General features: G+C 37.7%; 1 protein-coding gene across 1 annotated transcript in view; it reads left to right on the top strand.

Annotated features, from left to right (window-relative positions):
* The first annotated feature begins 5,472 nt into the window (after positions 1-5,472).
* Positions 5,473-21,678, top strand: part of KY (kyphoscoliosis peptidase) — a 98,484-nt gene continuing 82,278 nt past the window's right edge. Inside the window, exons 1-3 of the mRNA XM_031959772.1 lie at positions 5,473-5,917; positions 11,761-11,823; positions 19,567-19,629. Coding sequence (XP_031815632.1) covers positions 5,794-5,917; positions 11,761-11,823; positions 19,567-19,629 — 250 coding nt within the window. The 5' untranslated portion in view covers positions 5,473-5,793. The remainder of the gene's footprint in view (positions 5,918-11,760; positions 11,824-19,566; positions 19,630-21,678) is intronic.

Raw genomic sequence — 21,678 nt, 5'->3', positions numbered from 1 at the left:
TGGTTGCTCCCCATGCCTAGAAGACTCTCCTTGCCTCTAACTTTTGGTATCCCTTTCTTCCTACAAGGCTCAATTCTGAAACATCAAACTAATATAAAAATGTAATAAGAGCTAGTCCCTCCTACCAAGGAGATTGAGGCTACTGGATCATTTGAACCCTGGAGTTCTGAGCTTGTGAACTCTTCAGGTTAAGGTGAAGGGCAAGACTAGCAAGTACATAAGCATAAGGTTAGAATGGAGCAAGTCAAAACTCTTATGTCAATCAATGTAGGAATGAGTCCCTGAATCTACATGTACAAAAATGTACAAAATTTATGTATGTACATGAATGTACAAAAATTATGGAATCAAGCAGAATAGGGCACACCTGAGTAACAACAAGGTTCCTTTCTTGCTCTGAATATATGATTCAAATAATCAGAGCATTTATCTCTGCTTATTCAGTGGTAAATCTGTTTCTGAATTCATAACATAGTAGAATGCTAGAAAATTTGAGTGAAAAGGAACATTTGAAGTCACCTAGTCTAACCTCCTTACCTTATGAATTAGAGTAATGAGAAGTGAAATGACCCATTCAAGGACACATGGAAAGCTGGCAGTGTCAGAACTGAGAATAGACTCAATATCTCCAAACTCTGAGCCTAGAACTTCTCTCAAGCACCCAGTCTCATTCCTGAAAATCCTACACTAATCACTCCTTGGTATTGACATTTAAGAAGCTGTTAAAATTGTCTCTCTTCTCCTTGAGACCTCAGCTCAAATGCCACCAACTCCAAGAAACTTTCCCTGATCTTTTCCAGCTGTGATTCCCCACCTCTGAAATGTTAAGGGGCCCCCTGAACTTGTCTTTTTAATTGCTGTATTTTCCAGAAACTCTAGATTCAGAGCATGCAGGAAGCCCTGAATTTGTCAAGGGTGAAGTTTCATTCCCAATTGACATAATTTGTAGTTTGTATCCAAGCTGGATTCACCTTTGATCCTTGGGAGGCAAGGCAGCTACCAGCCAGTCTGTCAGACTGAAGAAAATACTTGCACAGGTGGGATCCTTTATAGATAAAGGGACTTTCCTATTTTCTTAGTCTAGAAGGTCTGAAGGGAAAAGAATGTGACTCCTTTTTCTCACCTTTACTGTACCTGTCCCGTACCATACGCTTCCAGTTTGCTTCTCCCTTTGTTGTACTGTCATAAATATATAGGATTGTGGATTCTTTGAGTTCCATATGTGTGTGCATTTCTGCTTTTCACATAAGTCTCCGGTTGTTGTGGTTTTCTACTGATAGAACTAACATAGTACTTCGAACATCTCTTGTCTTACTTTGTTGTTATTGTTGTTGTTTTTAGGTCACTTCTCTACCTCTATCACCCAGAAAGTACAGTGTCGATTCAGGGACTCATTCCTACATTGATTGACATAAGAGTTTTGACTTGCTCCATTCTAACCTTATGCTTATGTACTTGCTAGTCTTGCCCTTCACCTTAACCTGAAGAGTTCACAAGCTCAGAACTCCAGGGTTCAAATGATCCAGTAGCCTCAATCTCCCTGGTAGGAGGGACTAGCTCTTATTACATTTTTACATTAGTTTGATGTTTCAGAATTGAGTCTTGTAGGAAGAAAGGGATACCAAAAGTTAGAGGCAAGGAGAGTCTTCTAGGCATGGGGAGCAACCAGAACAAAAGTGTAACAATGGGAAATGGAGTGCTATGTGAGAACAGTCTTTATGGAACATAAGAATAATGGGGGAAGAGGAGGTAATAACATGTAATAAAGCTAGAAATATAGAACAGAGCTATGTTGTAAAGATTTAAATGCCAAAATGAGGATTTCATATTTGATTCTGGAGATCTGATAGCTATTTGTGTATGTATATGTCTATTAGTCTGAGATCCATGAAAGCAGCTAAGTGTGCTGTAGAGAGAATTCTTTTTTTCTCTTCCTTTTTCTTTTCCCAATAGCATTTTATTTTTCCAAATACATGTAAAGATAGTTTTCAGCATTCAATTTTATAAGATTTTGTGTTTCAAATTTTTCTCCTTTCTTCCTTTACCTCCCCCTTTCCCAAGCCAGCAAGCAAACGGATATAGGTTAAATATGTGATATCCTTTTAAACATATTTCCAATTTTGTCATGTTGTGCAAGAAAATATGGATAGAATTCTAAGCCTGGAGTCAGGAAGACTTGAGTTCAAATCCAGCCTCAGACTCTTACTAGCAGTGTAAACCTAGGTAAATCATTTAACCCTGTTTACCTCAGTTTCCTCATCTATAAAATGAGTTGGAGAATGAAATAGCAAAACATTTATCTTTGCTAAGAAAATCTCAAATGAGGTCATGAAGAGTCAGACGAAACTGAAAATGACTGAACTATATAGTACCAAAAATAGCTTCTTGTACAAAGTAGCTATGTAATTTAAAGGTATAATATGTTGAACTATTTTCCTCTTTCACAACTATCAAAGAACAAAATACAGTGTAAGTTGGAGGAGGTGGGAAGTTCTAAAAAAGTTAGGGGGGAAAATACTATTCATATTTATACAACACTATAAGATTTACAAGATACTTTGTTTACATTCTCTCCTTTGATCTATAAGGTATGAAGTCCATTTTATGGGTGATGAAACTCACCCTTAGGCCACATAAATTACTCAAGGACACAGGCTTAAATAAGAGATGAGATCTGAATCATATTCTCCAATCAAAAGTTCATTCTACTACATCACACTTCTTCTAAACTTAATCTGTTTGACTATTTTTGATGTTACTAATGTAATTATTTGGGGGAGCCACCAGCCACTCCCATGTGTTTTGATTTCTCTACCAACTGGCTGTTCTCCATCTCTCTCTTTCTCCTCAGACCTCCCTGTTCCCTGAAACACGATATTGAAATTAGGCCAATTAATTACCCTACAATAATCTCTAAGTGTTCAGATGGAAGAGTCAAATGGTAAGTTCATTGTTGTCTTGTGTTTTTTTTTAATTGGCATAGCTACCCCAAACTTTAGTTACCACTACCTTGATCAGGCAGCACCCATCAACATAGAGGCAAGACCCTCCACTAGCATAAAGATTATGACTCACTGAAAGTTCAGATAATGGTTAGCATTTTATAGCAATAAGATTTTTTATTAAGGTATGTACATTGCTTTTTTTAGACACGATATTATTATATACTTAATAGACTACATTATAGTGTAAATGTAACTTTTATATGCACTGGGAAACCAAAAAGTCCATATGACTCTCTTTACTAAAATATTTGTTCTGTTGTGGTAGTCTAGAACTGAATCTTCAATGTTTCTAAGGTATGCTTGTAAATGAACTCAATTCCCTGTTTTCCAAATCCCTAGCCTAATAAGTCAAGTCCATGACCTGAACTACAATGATGGAGGTGGAGCCTTAGGGTAAAAACAGAAGTCCAAGAGACAGGTAGAATCCAAAGGTCTAAGTCAATCTGACAGCAATGCTCAAATATCTTTCACTGACTTGTATCAAGTGTGGGTAGAGGTGGGGAAAAGGAAGAAGAGGAGTAGGTGGGTATGTGTTAGATATTATTATTTCATTCTTCTCTGAATTTGATAGAGTTCAGATAGTAGTCCTGAGAAAGGTTCCTATCCTGTATTATCTTTTTATGTTTTATAAACTCTATCACATGAATGGATAAAATGACTACTTTTGCAATTCAATAAAAATATGTAGATATAAAACTCATCTTTATTTATACATCTATGATTAGAATTAGGATTATTTGAAATGGAAAAAGCAGGATACCATAAAAAATAGAAAGCCTCAGGGCCAGGAAGACCGAGGTAGAAGTCCTATTTCTAACACATGTGTGATAATGTATGATAAAGACCTAAGTTGAAGTCTTATTTCTAACACATGATAATAATGATCTTGGGCAAGTTACTGAACCTCAAGTCTCAAGGCAACTCTCTAAAACTAACTTGCAAGAAAAGTTGTCAACCTATATTACTAGGAGTTTTCTCCCTTGGGAGTTCTTTACACCATTTCGAACTTAGTTCTGATCCCTATCCCTATTGGAGAGGGTATGGCACTCCCTTACATGCTCCCAACTTTCTCCAGGCCTTCCAAAGAAAGCTGCCCAAGGCTTGCCCTGGACCCCATGTTGTCAAATGTCAGTTTGAGAGGTTAACAATACACAGGACATCCTGGAGCTATGAAAGTTGGGGAGGAATCTTCACTTTCAAAATGAGGGTGAGCTGACAGACCTGAGAGGGAACAAATGCCTCTTGAGGAGTTAGCTAGTTAGTTCTATTGACTGTGTGATCTGAAGCAAGGATTTGAACCCTAGGTTGAGATGGCATCCATCCTATGCATGACGAATGAGTTTTCTAAGCATGTAGAATCATAGAATAGAATTGCCAAGGCCTGTCACCCACAGGTGTTAACATTCCCCCAGAGACCACCAGCCAAATGTCTTGCAGCTATCAGCTAGGTGACAGGATAGGAGTCTGAGATAAAATTAGAAAGGATTTCTCAGCTCAAGCCTTCTCCAAATCTCAGTGGCCAGCTAAATAGGGTCCCTCCTAATTGCTAAATCATACTGTTCCCTCTCTGTCTCTTGGCTAGCCTATTTGAAAGGCAAGAGAAAGTGAGAAAAGATGGGGAAGGGAATCAGTATGAGGAATGAAGGAAAGATCAGACTTTTAACTGGGAAAGAATTTTCAAGACTTTCACTCTGCATTACTGTGGGCTGTCAGTTAAACACTCAGGAGATCCTATTACCCAATCTGACTAGTGTGAAGATCAATTGCCTACAGAGATCTCTCTTCCCTTTCAATCTCTCAATCTCTTACTCCCCCTTATTCCCTACCCCCTGCAAACTACTTTATTTACCCTTCTTCTCCAGTAGATTAATACATGTATGTATATATGTATGCAAATACAGTTAGCCCCTTTTATATGTATATATATATATGTAGTGTATGTATGGATATCCACATATACTTAGATCCATACATATGTATCCAAATATATAGATATAGATATAGATATATATGTATGTATACATATGAGAGGGGATATAGATATGTGTATGCATATATAATTCGTTTCATATATATAATACAGATACATGTATATTTGGATATATATGAGAGAGGCTGGGCTATCTGAAGATGCAAAAGGGAAACACTATCCCATTTCTCACAGCTATTCAGACTCGAGCTCTCCTGTTCCTCATTTTTTGTCTTTTTTTTTTTTTAATTAAAAAGTTTTTGCCTAAATTGTAAAATTTCTACATGGGGAGCCGGAGGGAAGAAAATCCCCCTTTTCTCTGCAATAAGGAAGCTTCGAAGCTTCCAAAGAGAACCCAGCCAAGTGTAAACTAGTTCTGAGAAAAGTATTAATACAGAAGGCAAGTGGTCAAAATGAAAAGGGCAGGAAGGCAAAGAGAACATGGGGAAAGAGAGAGGGAAAGAGGAGGGGGTGGGAGCAGAGGGAGAGGTCCTTGTGAAACCAGAACTGTTCTCTCCTTAGCACTCTCCTTCTTCCACTGTGGGTAATGGATCCGCACCGGGATTTCCTTTCAAAGGTGACTTATAACCTCTTCATTAGGGTAGATCTCTCCTGGGCACTAATGGCGTGTTTGGCAGAGTCAGCGAAATGCTGTTTGTGTGTTCGTTTTGAGTGAGGGGGAGCTCTCAGCTCAAAGGGAGGAAAATAAACAGTGTCATTCGCCGCAAGACGCCGCATCGGGGACGACAGCCGGCCGCTGCTGCTGCAGCTGCGTGTGGGGCGGGCAGTGAGGGCCAATGCGCACAGCTAACAGGTGCCATGGAGTTGAAAAAAGAAAACTGTGAAATAACCATAGATATGCTCCTTATAGTTCACCCCGAGAAGAGACGGACTGTGCAGAGGGACAGACAGACGGATCCTGCTTCTTCGCTGCAATGCCGAGGTAACAAACAAACAAGCAAGCATTACTAGTCCCGGAGTCCGGAAAGGGGCGGGGAAGGTGCCCCTAAGGTCGGTCTCTCTAGGGTGCCCTATCCCAGTGGGGGTGCCCGCTCCTGCAGGACGCGGAGCAATTGCACCGCTCGGAGAGCACAGGCGCTGGGAGAGCGCGGAGAGACAGGACTGGGGCAGGAGTCCGAAACAGGGTCCGCTCCCTGCTCCCGGCCAGCAGTGAAGGGGAAGCCCCTTCGTAGCCGCTCCCCACCACAGGATTCCCCGGCCTCCTAAAATCGTTACTTTATTTCCCACCCGTGTTTTGATAGATTTCTGCAAGCCCAAGAGTCCCTGAGATAGCAAATCTACATTTGCCAGATATAAGATCGGTCTTTCAACCAGACGCTGCTCCCCGATGGGAAATCAGTGGGAAAGAACGTTATTCAGTGTCTTATGCTAAAGGCTGTTTGAACTTTGCCTAGTCTCAAAGAAGCTAGCTAGGAAAGAAACCCCGGGAACCTTGAAGTGCTGCAGCCACTGGAGGGTTTGAACAAAAGAGGAACTTGGATGAGTCCATTTTACTGGCCCTATCTCTATTCATCACCTTTGTCAACAAGAACAATAATACAATCTCCCCACTAGGTACTCTATCAAGCTTGCAGATCAGAGAGGCAGGTTAAAGATGCTGATGTTAAAGGCAGTCTGGATTTTCATTTGCCTAGTTCCCCAGCTCAGCAAAGTTCACAAGAACTCAGAAAACAGCTTTGTATAGTTCTGGGCCCAGTTTTCCACACTGGGCAGAAATTGAAATTTCAAGAATACAAGCTTGCCAAAGATTGACTTTGTGGCTGAAGGGAATGACCTTCCTGGGACCTCAGTTTCCTTAAAGATGAAATTTCCTGAGGATGTTTCTTTGGGTGGGGGAAGATAAAGAAATGAAAGATGAGAAATTGATTTAATCTCTAGAAGGAAGGTGCTTACCATGTCATTATATCATGAGAAAAATAAAGTCAGAAAAAAAAAAAGAGAAGATTGAAGTTTGAGAAAACTCTGGGAATTCCCTAGTTAAATCCTTTTATTGTACAGATGAGGAAACTGAGTCCCAGAGAAGGAAGTGGCTAAGCCAAGGCTAGAGTTTAGGACTCCTGATTCCCAAATATAATGACTTTATTTGCTTTCAGTCCTGAAGGCTTTCTTAGGCAGGTGGCAAACAAAGACTTGGGACTACTTTCAAAACTATTCTGTTTTTTTTTAAGGTTAGAGATGATTTCTTTGGTTTTGGCAGGATGAATGATATAATATATTAACATATATGGGTTTTTTACAAATGTGTGTGTATTCATTAATGATGATGAAGCTTCATATTCCAGCCCTTAAAACAGTGAATGTATGATATATATTAAGAGTTAATAATGCTTGTTATTTACTTGAAGATGATGATGATGATGAAAAGAGTTCATTTTTAAGAATTTGAGGGCCATTAGTTATCGGTAAATAGTTTATTTCATCAACAAGAGAAACTAAGTATGCACTGCATTAATGATAAGCAGGTACCCACCTTACTAAGCTTTCTTTCTTTGAAAGCATGGCCTAATGAAAGTTCTGTGAAATGCATTGTGTAACTTCTTTTTAGCTTCCTACACTAAAGCTGTTGATATTTTTTACTGCTGCTCTCTGCCTCTGGCTCCAATTCTATCCCCAGAGCTCTCGAACCCATTTAATTTCCATCTCCTACCTGCCTACCTGAAGTGGTGGTGCTGAAGATGTCTTTGTCCCTGTCAATTACAGCTGGAGAGGCTCTGAAAGCCTCCTGGGAGCTAACCTAGACACCGCACACAAGCAAGGAAAATAAATAGATTCAGGAGTTCTGGGAATACAGACAGGTGTCCTGGACTCAGAAGGGACATGGGGGCCAAAGGCAATTCTCTGAGATTCTCTAGGTGGGAGGGACAGCATTAAACTAGTGAGAGAGCTTGGAAGCTTTGGGTTAAAATAATTAGGCAATTAGCAGAGGTAATAGGATACTGATTAAGAAATTATACTTTGTCCATTCTGTCTCTCAATTCTGTTATTGAGATATGCTGTATAATCCCCTTGTAACATAGGATTCTCCAAAAAGCATTTCAGAATCTGAGAGGCTGGATCAAGATTTTGGTGGGTTTTAGTGATTTTCTACCTACATTATCTTATTTATTCCCTGGTATTGTGCTATATATTTCTGCCTTGAGAGATCTGGTGCTACTGAAAGTGGGTGAAAGAAAGAATAAAGAAAAACCCCAAAATGATTATCAGAATCAGAAAAGAAGTAACAGTAGTTTAACTTTATAATAGACTGAATAGACAATTCATAAATCCACCTATGTTTCTTCCAAATTATAATTCATGCACCTGAATATGACCTTGGAGAAATCCTAGCAGAGACTAAACCCCCAAAATATTCTTTCTCCTTAGACTTCTTTTAGAATTAATTTTTTTTCTTCAAATGTTTTACTGGTGAATTCTAAAATCATCTTGTGACCTAAAAGAAGAACAGCAATTATTTTCCAATGAAATGCCTCCCTTGACTATATCGGAAATAAGTGGTTACTGGCATTTCAAACAATTGGTCAGACCCATCATTTAATTAAACAGGTGGGTCAGCTTAGTCAAAATGATTGAGCAGTAGTTCTATCCAGGGAGCCCAATTCCTTCATGGAGAGAAAACATTGAACATCCCTAATATGTTAAAAGAAGGAATTATGTAGCCTAAATGAATATGGGAAGATCATAAAGAAACAAAAATTCTTCCTATCTACCTTTAGCTCTTTGGTAGAGATAGTGACACCAATGTTAGAAAATCCCTCCTTTGAGAGTAAGCATCCTCTTCCCAAGGATCCAGAATGAGAAAGTAGACCCTCATCCTGACCTACTAAGATATGATTAGACTCCATAGCCATGAACATCAAATTGTTTTTTTCTATCCAAATGTCAGAGGATTGAGGGAAATTTGTTAATGATAGAACAGTTTTTTTTTTCCCAAAGGGTTCAGGAAAGATATATCTGAGGTGGCTGGAATTGAGAGAGCAGAAGATAGTGTAACAATGGAAGAGAATTTTTACTTGAGTAGCCCATTACTCTGAATCACAGAAATTTGGAAAGAATGAAGCAGAAATTTGCTACACATAATACCGGGTTATATCATTTGATTTCATCTCTGACTCTCAGGGGTCTGGTGTTAATAAAGGCAGAGGTCATTTGTTTTCTTTCAAATACCAGAAAAGAAGGGAGATCGGATCAGTCATCTGGGTTAGTAAATATCTGGTGAGTGACTCTTCAGGGGCCCAATCTGAAGACATCTTGCATATAGCATAGAGCATGTTCTTGGAGGCTAGTGTGGTTAGGTGTCTGACTGAGGTAGTAGTCTTAGAGAGGGTTATATGGATGAAAGGCCTGAGGTTTTGATGAAAGTCTATCTAAAAGGCCTTATCAAGTTAATTCCCAATCAGAGGCAATCAGGAGACACCTCAGAGAGCATCTAATTTAGAGATGGGGAGTTGAAGCTGCCACTTCCTCAATATAGGGAATGCCCAGAAGAAAAAACTTCCAATTGCCTCCTCTGCAATTGTGGTCCATGATATTGAGAGCACTGATAGGCTAATGACTGGCCAGTATATATAGGAGGCAGGATATGAATTTAGATCTTTGTTTTCAGGCCAGCTCTCTATCCATTCTGCTAGGTTGTCATATATCTAACCCCTTATCTAATCTCCTAATCTGACAAAAGAGAAACACACATATATACTCACATACACACACACACACACACCCCAAAAATATATCCCTACCCAGCTAGGTAGTATAGTGGCTAAAGTGCTGGATCTGGAGTCAGGGAGACCTGAGTGCATTATGTGTTTGGACATTGGGCAGTTGTGTAACCTTGAGCAAGTCACTTAACTCCTGCCTTCTCAGTTTTCTCAACTATTAAATAGGGATAATAATAGTATTTACCTCCCAGGATTATTGTGATGGTCAAGTGAGGTAATGTATGTAAAATATCTAGCACCAAAAGGCATATAGTAAGTACTTAATAAATAATTGTTTCCTTCCTTTTCTTCCCCTCCAATAAGATCCATAAACTCATAAGACTTCAGATGACCCATCGAGGCCACTTCTCTCCCCTTGTTACAAGTGATAAAACTGAATTCTGATCAAGACAAGTGACTTTAGCCAATGGTCATTTAGTAAGCATCAGAAGTGAGAAGGACTCCAGAGTCCTTTGTCCTGCAATTTGCCTAAAGGATTGGTTCAGGAGGTCTTTAGAGTCCTCCCCTCCACAAAAAGAAAAGCCCCAAACTTAATGATCCTAAGATTCCTACCCCAATATTTTTTTCTACTACAGGATATTTTCACTCAACCAAAATGTCTCCAAAAATAAAGGGAAGAAAGAACTATTAGTCAAATTAAGGAATCTATCACAAAAGTGCTTCTTATTTGCAGTCTGAAGCAGCCATATTTTGTAGGAAAAAGAAACCCCAAGGCTACAGGAAGCCTCCTGCCTTCACTTTACCCATTGCTGACTGTCCTCTTCAGCCATGATGTTAAGTAGAATACAGTGCCCTGGATCAAAGGTGTCATCCATGTGGCCAGTAACATTCTGGAATGGCCAGAACCAGATTAGAACATAATTGGGAACTGTCAATCAAAATAAAACTTGAAATAACAATAAAACATAGATAACACTGCATTTTAAAACTAAGTCAATATGCAAGGATCTTTATATTTAAAGTCCCCCCACCCTTTGGATTTAACTCAACTGCCCTAGATAAATCATCAAGTAGAAAATTACTGAAGGTATACAGTGGGAAAAGAAGCATAGCAAGCATTTATTAAGTGCCTGCTAAATGCTAGGCACAGTGTTTAGTACTAGGGATACAAACATAAGCTACTAAAAGATAATAGTCCCTGCTCTCAAGGAGATAGCATTATAATGAGAGGTTGGAGATTAATCAGCTGCAAGGTATCTAGATCTGGGAGAAACTCACCAGTGGGACAAGGGGCCCAGTATGGCATGATGACTCTAGAGTCAGGAAACTTGAGTTTAAATCCCACCTAAGACACTTATTACCTGTGAAACTTTGGAAAAATTATTTAACCTCTATGGACCTCAGTTTTTCCATGTGTAAAATGCATGAGTAGAAATAGGTGGCCTCTAAGATTTTAACTCTAAATCTATGATCTTTAGGATTATTCTCCATTCCTGGAATGTTTCCTCTCTCTCTCCTCTACTCTGACTACTGATGTCTCTGATTTCCATTAAGACCCAGCTAAAATCCTATCTTCTACAGGAAACCTTTCTTAACCACGGTTATGTGTTATTCATCTTGCATACAGCTTACTTTGAATGTATTTGTTTGCATATTGTCTTATTTATTAGATTGCAAGTTCCTTGAACTCTTTTGCCTCTTTTTGTATCACCAGTGCTTTGCCCGGTGCCTGGCACATGATAGACAGTTAATAAATATTTGGTGAGTGAATGAAAGAAAAAATTCATGAACTAGCATGACAAAAAAATGCCAGAACTAAATAGCATATATATCTATTATAAAAGGAGATGAGGAAAATATACAAATACTGTTACTGGACAAAAAAAAAAAGGCAATGGAAAGGAATATAGCTGACAAATATAGCATATATGTTAGAGATCCCTGGTAGATTTTAAATCTTTTATAAACTTAGCTGTAAATGTAAACTTACTTGTATTTGTTATTCTTTAAAGTTAAGTTCACAATAAAGTTTTTATTCAAAGCTTTTAAAATGTCTTAACTAAATGTCTAACTGCTCTGACATGTCTCATGCCAACTCATTGTTTCATAGGCTTCCAGGGAATCGGAAATGGAAACCGAAGAAGGCAGAAATTTGAAGGAAACGACCTTCGAGGTAAATGTCTGGGAAGAGGTCACAGGGGGTGATGGAATGTTAGAGCTGGAAGAAACCTGAGCAATTTAGTCTATTTTATATATAAGGAAACTGAAACCCCAATCTCATTCACCTCTTTTATTTTCTTACTTCCTTTTAAATCTTTTGAAAAGAAATGACAACAACTAAAGTTGGACCAGGCTTGTAGACTGGTTCTGAAATACTTATTAGCCCCAAATGTTGTTCTATCTGTGACACAAGGTCATGGTGACATTGTTCCTCTTGAAGCCTTGGAGTGTCCAAAGAGTGAACTAAATGATCTCGGAGGTCTTTTTCAGCTACTTGAAGCTAAAGAAGCTATGAATGTATTGGACTATCAGTAAGGATTTTTTTGCTTTAAAATGGTCTCCTCTCTGAAACCTGATTACATATAGATTTTGAACAAAATTACTAGCAGAGATAGACCAAGAATTCTGTGATTCCATAATGATCTAGGAACAAAGAATATGATAACATGTTAGTCTGGGAAAGACTCTGAAGCTTTCTGTTCTGTGATTCAATCCATGTAACCATTCAATCCACATGCATCCCACTACATCCTTCTCTTCCAGTCCAAAGATAAGCTGTCTGAGGGTGGAATCTATAAGCCAATTCAAAGAGGCCAGATCCTGGCCTGCTTTGGTAACTGTTGCTAACAACCCATATGTGTATGTGTGTGTGTATGTGTGTGTGTGTGTGTGTGTGTGTGTGTGTGTGTGTTTGAAGACTTTGGCTTTTTTAAAGCCCCTTCAAACTCTAAGAATTTGTGTCTCTCCTAACCTTTCTAACCTTGCAAGAGAAATGATGGATTATAGGTACAGAATGAGGCACAGATTTTTAGATATAGGCCAGTGTGCTGCTTTTATTTTGCTTAGCTGTTTGTTACAAGGGAGGGTCCTTATTGAGATGGGAAAGGTGGTGAAAAAGTAAAAATCAATAGAGATTGGGGAAAAAAAGAACATTAATAAAATATAAATTATGTTTTATTAGGTAGCTAGGAGGCATCATGGATAGAATATTAAGTGACTTGAAATCAAGATGACCTGAATTTAAATCCTGCCTCAGATACTTAATTAGCTGCATGATCCAGGGAAAGTCACATCTCTCCTATCCTAGCCTTGATTTTCTCATCTGTAAAAAATGGAGATATCAATAGACCCTAAGATATAGAAAGATAGATAGATAGATATTTATGCACACATATGTTCACATACATCCATATATATGCATATATACACATATGTATGTATATATACACTTCAAGGTATACTTACACATATATGTATATATACATTATATATTATAAACTTTAAAAACTCATATAAATGTAAAGTATTATTGTATGACAACAATTATCATTATCCCAAGTCCTCTGTCCTTTCAGAGACCCACTTAATGCCACTAACAGAGATTACAAACCATTCAGCCAACACTCCCATTAAAACAGCTTTGAACCACAGAATCAAACTCTAAGAAATCAGGCTAGTCTTAAAAGAAATTTGACTGTGAGCTAGAAAAATCTGATTTAGGAGCTGGATAAAAGCTGGCCTCAAAGGTGCTTCTTTTTTTTATGGGATTCATCAAGAAGAGAGTTATGGAAGGATGCTGAAAAGGACAGTGGGAAAAAGCATTGGAGAAAACCAGTAGTAGGAAGAGAACTCAGCTGACTTTGGGGTTACAGTCTAGGTTCAAGACCTTCCTCCTATATGTACTAGCTATGTGAGCCTCAGCAAGTCACCCAATGTCTCAGTGCGCCCAGCCAAACCTCTAAATACAGAACAATTGAGGATTTACATTGGTGCTTTTTTTTTAACTTGGAGTTCTCTAAACTGATGAAATCAGAGGTCCTAATTTTCCTCTCTTAGACTTCCCTGGCCTGGCCTTCCCTTCTCTTGCGCCCCACCCCATACCCCGAAAGAACCCTGAATTGGGAGCTGGAAAATCTAAGTTGAATCCTGCTTTGCCACTGCAGATCTGTATGATTTTGGGCAAGCAACTATATCTTTGTGATCTTCAATTTATAAAGAGAAGGGGCCGATTAGATTTTATCTGAGGTTGCTTTGAGCCGCAGTGATCTCTGTATCTCGGAATCTCATGATATCTTTTAAACAAAGAATCAGGACTAGTAAATAGCAGTAAATAGAGCACTAGCCCTGAAGTCAGGAGGGCCAGAGTTCAAATCTGCCTCAGACATTTAACATTCACTAGCTGTGTGACCCTGGGCAAGTCAAGTCACTTAACCCCAATTGCCTCAGCAAACCCCTCTCCTGAAAAATTTAAGAAGAAAAATCAGGACTAGCCAATGGATACAGACCCGATTTTCCTCTCTCCAGTCCGTAGTAACAGCAATTCTTCGGGTGAGCCAAAGGTCCTTGTTGATGCTAGTACAGCAGTTTCTCTGTTATCACTCACAGGATACCTTTTTCATACAGGTTCCAAAGTGCTGTTATGTGTGGAAAGATTTACTGTCTTCTACAACAGCATTCCTAAGTCTTTTCCATCTAACCAAAGCCCAAAACAAATCATCAGAAATAGTAAAAGCCAGTGCCAGTCCAGGGCCAGCCCTGATGGAACATTGTCCAACTTTAAAATTCCAATTCTATATTTATTGCCAAGAGATCCAGTGGAAAGAGTGCTGGATCTGGAGTCAGCTTCTTCATACCTGTGTGACCTTTGTAGTTACTTCTCTGGGCTCCGGTTTCCTTCTCTAGAAAATGAAAAAGTTGGTCTCCATGACCTTTAGATTCCTTCCAACTCTAAATCTATGAGCCTGTGCCTGACTTCTCTCAGGTTAATCTAATGGCTTTCTAGCCAAGTCATGACCAGAAGCTAGGTGAAATCTGCTGACTTCTGCTTTTACTCCATGTATGTCCTGGGGAAACTCTGAACTGGGAAAGCAGTAAGTTAGTCTCTTCGATAGTGTACTTATTTGGAAATATGGACTATCATTCCTTTCCCTTTTCACTTATTTAACATTTATTTATTGAATACACAGCCCACCTAGAATGAATTTTATTTTTTAAAAGATATCTCAGGTCTTGTGGTTCATTTTTATCCCCACAACAATCCTGAGAGATCCCCTTAGATAGATGAGAAAAACAAGGGACACAAAACTGAAGTAAATTTTAGAAAGAAGTTCCCATCTCTCCAGTATTTTATAATTCTTAACACTTTCTTTACACCAACCTTGTGAGGCATTTAATTCAAGTTTTATTCTTCCTATTTTATACATTAGAAAACTAAGATCCAGAATAATCATGACCTGCCATAATGACATGCTTGACAAATAGCCAATATGGGATTCTAATTCAGGTCTCTTGATTTCTTTAACCAGATCAGTTTTGTGAAACCTCAAATACAGTCTCTAGGTCAGTATTCTCAAACTTTTTGCAGCAGGACTTCTTGACAGTTTTAAAATATTAAGGCTCCCAAAGAGTTTTGTTTCTGTGGATTATATATATTAATATTTATTGCACTGAAAATTTAAACTGATAAAATTTTAAATTATTTATTCTTTTAAAATAACTAATAAATCCATTACCTATTATCATAAATAACATCTTATGAAAAATAATTATTGTCCAAAGCAAAAAAACATTGCAAGAAGAGGGAATTGTTTTATATATTTTTACAAAACTCTTTCATATCTGGTTTAATAAAAGACAATTTGGTTGTCACTTTTTCGGCTGTTTTATTTGAAGTCTTTGAAGAAAATCTGCCTCACACAGATAAGTAAATAGAAAAGGGAGAAATATTTTAATGAAAGTGTCTTAATATTATATTAAATTAAATTTTTATTTATTAAATTAAACAAAAATTTAAATTTAACATTATTTTAAAATATTTTTATGAAAAAGAACTCTTTGAAATTGTCTTAGGAGTGTCTAGGGTTTACTGATCACATTTTGAGAACCATTACTCTAGAGTCAGACAATAGTTTGAGGTGTGTTAAGGTTTATCTAATAATAGGATGCTTACTCCAGTGGCCAAAATTGGGGATAGGAGGAAAAAAGCCAACTATCATTAAATATAAGTTTTTAAAGTAGGATTTTTTTTTCAAATTTTTAATTGATATTTATGAATGGCATTAGCCTCTACTTTCTATTCTTTGCTTTATGCTCCTTATGTTTCAGTTCTAGGACTATATTTGTCTCATAAAAAGAATTTGGCAAAATTGGTCTTTTTTACTAATTCTTTGGGAACAATTTGCATAATAAAGGTATTAATTGTCCTTTAAAAGTAATGAAATTCTCTCTTAATTCAATCTGAAGCAGAGTATTTTCCCCCTTGGTAGTTTCTTTCCAACCACTTCAATTTCTTTTTTCTAAAATTGAATTATTTAATATCTTTATTTGGTGTTCTGTTCATATATAGGTCTTTATAATTTTGTAGATAATTCTTTGATTCCTTTAAAATTTTAGGTTTTACTGACACATCATTGGATAGAGGTTCTGGCCATTTAAAATATTTCCTCCTCTGCTTGTTATGATTTCACTTTATAACCCATATAATTTCTAAAGGCAGAGCAAATATACCAAATTGTTGAGAAATCCAGCCTGGCAACACTGCCACCCAACCGGCTGTGCTCAGGATGGAGCAATGCCCGCTTTCCTGGCTATGTGTTACCCTGTGTTTCTATTCGCTGTTTCCTAGTCCTTTGGTGAACTCTACCTAGCAGCACTGTACAGCTCTGTTGTTACATATGGAAATCAACTGTACAGTCATGTCTATAAATATCAATCGTCCATTTGTGCCAGCCAATCCTCCTCCTCGAGGATTCCCTTCCCCAGGATCTGGTTTCCTCATGCCCCCCCTCTTGAGGGGGGGTGAGAGGAGGAGGGGGAGACAGTCAGCTGTCCTATGCAGAAACTCAGTCTTCCTGTCTTCAGGCATAAGGACCAGAAATTCCCACTGAGCACAGGTTTTGTTGAATTTCTGGGAGACTTAGGGACAATTGTCACTCTTAAAGAGAGTTTGGCTAAGAGGCCAGGAGATCCATTAGAGGGAAGCTGCTGCATGCCCACAGGAGGCTGCTTTGAGGCCAATTCTTTTCTCTGGGCTTGGTTTTGGCCCTAAATGAAGAGAAATAATGAGATACATTAGAAGATGCTAAATCTCTAAGCCCAAGGAATCAGTCTGGTGTAGTAAAAAGAGAAGTAGAAATAACCACAAAACATGCAAAAATCAATATTACAAAAGGACAAGCTTGACACCAAAGAAGAGAGATGAATAGAAATTTCACCTCATTCCTTTGCAGAAGTGGAGAGAGATTGAAGGGAGGGTTGTCCACAAATGGGAAATATTTTATGTAATGACAAATTTTTTTCAACATATTAATTAATTTTGCAGATTTTTATTTCTCTTCTTTTATTAATATTATTTTATGTGGGATAGCTATTTGGAAGAGGGAAAGAGAAAGGATACAGGAGAAAAATGTGAGGTAAAAAGAAAAAGATGTCAAAAATGTTTAAAGAAAATAAATAGAAGAAAATTGGGAGTTAAAGGACATTCAAAGGACTTTGAATATTAGCTCTCTCTGCTACTTACTATCTGGGTGACCTTGAGAAATGAAAAAGAAAAGTATTTATTAAGTGGTTAATATGCACCAAATACTGTGATAACTCAGAATAAAAATGCAAAAACAAGACAATCTCTGCCCTCAAAGAGTTTACAGAGAAACAGATAGAAAGATAGAGACAGGGATAGAGATAGAGACAGAGACAGGGAGATACAGAGACAGACAATTAAAGGAAGAGACAGACAGAAAGATAGAGTCAGAGATAGAACACACAGTATTGTGGGCAAGGAAATGTGGATTGGTCTGGGAAATGGGGATTTTACTGGGATGGTGAGGGGGTCACTCAATATTGACAAGCCATTTGTAGGGGCAATGTTAATGGTAATTTGATTATAGTTCTCACAACTAAAAATGGAAAAAAGGAATGGGGAGAAACACTCTGATGGGAGGAATCACTGCTGAGGGAAAAGTAGAAAGTGGCCAGAGTAAAGAAGCATGATCCCAGGGAATTCAGAATAGCTTAGTTCCTCCCTTAGTTGTGTAGCCTCTAGAGATAGTTTGTAAGATATGACACTCTCTTTCTGGATCTCTGGGACTAGATTTCTATAAAATGAGGAAGTTAGACTAATTAGTTTTAGGGTCTCTCACATCTCTATATTCTTTGATTCTATGACAAAGGAGAAAGAAGAAAGGAAAAGCTTAGACCTCCTTTTGTGGTAGGGTCAGAAAGAGGAATTGGGGAACATACAGAAGTCACCCAAATCATTTCAGAGATAAAAAGAAATAAGAATTTAGGTAAAACAAGAAATGAAGGAAAAACTGAAAGTAGACTCCTTACTACTATTGTCTACAGTTTGAAAATAGGACACTGGGAAAGTAGGTTTGTAAAAATCAAATCTCTCTCCAAGAATATATTGTATATGAAGAAGCATCTTTGATGTGTGTGTTTTGAGGATGAGGAAAAGGAATGAACATTGACCTTGGAGTCAAAAGATTTGTGTGGGAATGTGAATGACCCTGTTGAGCCCTCTGTACCTCCATTTTCTCATCATAAAATAGGTATGCTATTACTTGCACTACCCTATCTCACAAGTTTATTGTAAAATATATTTGTGTGTATGTGAGTACTTATTATTATCCATCTGATCCCATCATTCCCTACTCTTTAAAAAAAGCTTTTCTTTACCTCACAAGGATTTAAGATTATAAGGATGACACAGAAAAGTAATACAGAAAGATAGAGGGAGAAAGTAGGAGGAAAGACTGATAAGTTCAGTTCCTTAGTGTCAGTGCCTCCTGCTGCCAGAATCCTAATTCCCTTCTTCCCCCAAATTCCTCACTCAGTTAATCAAAACAGAGCATAAGGTATTCCAAATCAAAGAATATTAGAAATGGAAGGAACCATAGAAATTATTTAGTCCACTCTCAGAATTTTACAGATTTATTTTGGTTGGGATTCATTTTATGTTTGATTTGGGGAGATGCCCACTAAAACCCCTTCCAACTCTCACATTCACTGATTCTGTAAATCTGGGACTCAGAGAAAGGAAATGGATTGCCCAAAGTCATTCATGGTAGAGTTCAGTGGCAGGATTAGAATGACTACTTCCTTTTCTAGATTCCCTCCTTGGAGAGGGAAACTAAGGGGACCAGAATGGGACAGAATTGTTATCCAAAGCATAGACAGGTAAGTAGATAAAAATTGTAGCATCATATTTTACATTTATATTTTATATAAGTTCCCCCTAAGAGGTGCTGAAACTTTTAATTCCTTTGAAAGTTAGAAATTTGACATTTGAAAAAGACACTTCAATTTTTGAATGCAACAGAATCAAAGCTCAGATAATAATCATGGGACAGGGTTAAGGTGGGGCTGGGGGAATGATTTTCCAGGGCAGTGATTTACAAGGGACAAGGGCCTGGTTTGTGGTCACAAAGGCTACTTGACTCCGTGCCATTCCTTCTAAGCTTCGGATCAGCTCACTGGTAATGAAGGAAACTCAATCTGTTTCGGGACACTGATGAAAGGTCTCCCTGCTGAGTTGGACCCTGGTGTGGGAGGGAGAAGGAAGGAGAGGGGGAAAATGTTGGCAGCCTTTGGATAACCTGCCTCTCCTAAAGGCACACATATCTTCTTGCTCTGCCTTGAGGGAAATTCCACCCCAATCCCAATGGTCACTGCAGTATTTTTTCTCTTACTTAAATAGGAAACGTGGCCCAGACACAGCACCATCAGCAGACACAAGTCATCACGTCTTATGACAACCAAGGTATGTTATTAGAGGGTCCATGCTGGTTTTCTCTTAGCAGTATCCTGTATCCCCTGCTCAGGAACTAGCAGACAACACGAGTTCCCTCTGCCTCAGAAGGGCCAGAGATCATTCATTTCAACAAAAGGTCTGGAGTGTGCAAAGACTATGTTAAGCCCTGCAGGGAGACAGAAAGACATAGTCTTTGCTCTCATGGAGTTTATAGAGTACCAGGGAATAAAATATAGCCAGTCTTAAAGAATCAATGATCTTGTCAGGGTGAGGGACCCTTTGCCAGTGTAGATCACAAACCTTCTATTACTTAATAGTTGGTCCATGTGAAATAGTACAGATAAAAAAATTCATCCATGTTGAAGCTAATCTGGTGATAAGACTCTGAAGTTACTGCAATTAGGCTATTTCAAGAAGAAAAGAAGAAGAAGAAGAAGAAGAAGAAGAAGAAGAAGAAGAAGAAGAAGAAGAAGAAGAAGAAGAAGAAGAAGAAGAAGAAGAAGAAGAAGAAGAAGAAGAAGAAAAAGGAAGGAAGGAAGAAGAGGAGGATGAGGAATTGTCAAGCAATAAACATATTAATAAATAAGAATGATAACATTTATACAGTAATAACAATAACATTTATACAGTTTCAAGTTTGTGAAACATTTTACAAATTCAAAATAAGTATGATAATAGAACTTCATTCTTGGGACTATCGTGAGGATCAAACAAATATTTCTATATATATACACATATATATGCACATATAACTTTGCATACATATATAACACATACATATATACACATATACATTTATATGCATATACATTTACAGATGTGCATATATATATATACCTATATAAAATATATATACAAATATGTATATATAATATATATGCATTTATACATATATACATATATTCCATACATTATACATATATAGAAACACATATACCTATATACCTATACATAATATACATTTATATACATATACTTATATACCTATGCATATATATAGACACACATATATATACCTATATGCCTATATACATATATGCACAATACATTTATACACACATACATATATACCTATGCATACATATATGGATACACATGTATACCTCTACATATACACACATACATTTATACACTTATTCATATATATCTATGAATACATATATACACACAAATACATACACACACATATACCTATAACTGCCTGTCTCCCACACATACATATACACACAAATATATATATATATATACAAACATATATAGATACACATATATAAATGCACATATGCTTATTATATACATATAGACACATACATCCAAACCTACCCATGCATACATGTATGTACACACGTGTCTGTGTACACCTTGCATGCACATGCATGTGTGTGCAGACTGCGTGTGTGTGTGTATGTGTGCACCCTCAGAGCCACATACCTAGGAAACCTGTAAGGATTTGAACTTGAGTTTTCCTGACTCAGATACAGCACACTACTCAGGTGTGCCATCTAGTGGTACCTAAAAGGTATGCTCCAAATGACACAAAAAGATTGGAATAGGTTCCATTTTAATAGACAGTAAATGATTTGGTATTATGATTTTATAATTCAGAATGAGGCAGGGAAAACACACCAGAGGTGCAAGTGGGCAACTATCTTTACTGTCTATACTTAATATCTATATCACATATGGCATGACACCGTGGACTTGGAAACACTTTCTTGGAGCACTTTCTGGTTTTTTGGCTGCATAAGTCACTTTATCTCTCTTGGACTCATTTCCTCATTGGTAAAAAGTAGGAGATTAGTCTAGGTGACCTCAATTCATGTTACTGTGACTAGGGGATATAAGCAAAGGCTTCATGGAGGAGATGGCATTTAAACTGGGATTTAGATAATCAGAGGGAGGAAGAATACTCCAGGCATAGGAAATATGGAGACAGGAAAATTCAGAGTTTGTTCAGAGATGTAGAGCAGTTTGGTTTGGCTGCAGTATGTGATAGAATATAGCACAAGATAAGGAAAGTTGGGGAAAAAAATAGGATAGTGCTAGACTTTGGAGAGA

The sequence above is a fragment of the Sarcophilus harrisii genome, chromosome 3 (genome assembly GCF_902635505.1).
Source record: "Sarcophilus harrisii chromosome 3, mSarHar1.11, whole genome shotgun sequence".
Lineage (NCBI taxonomy): Eukaryota > Metazoa > Chordata > Mammalia > Dasyuromorphia > Dasyuridae > Sarcophilus > Sarcophilus harrisii.
This window is presented reverse-complemented; position numbering and strand designations above follow the sequence as displayed.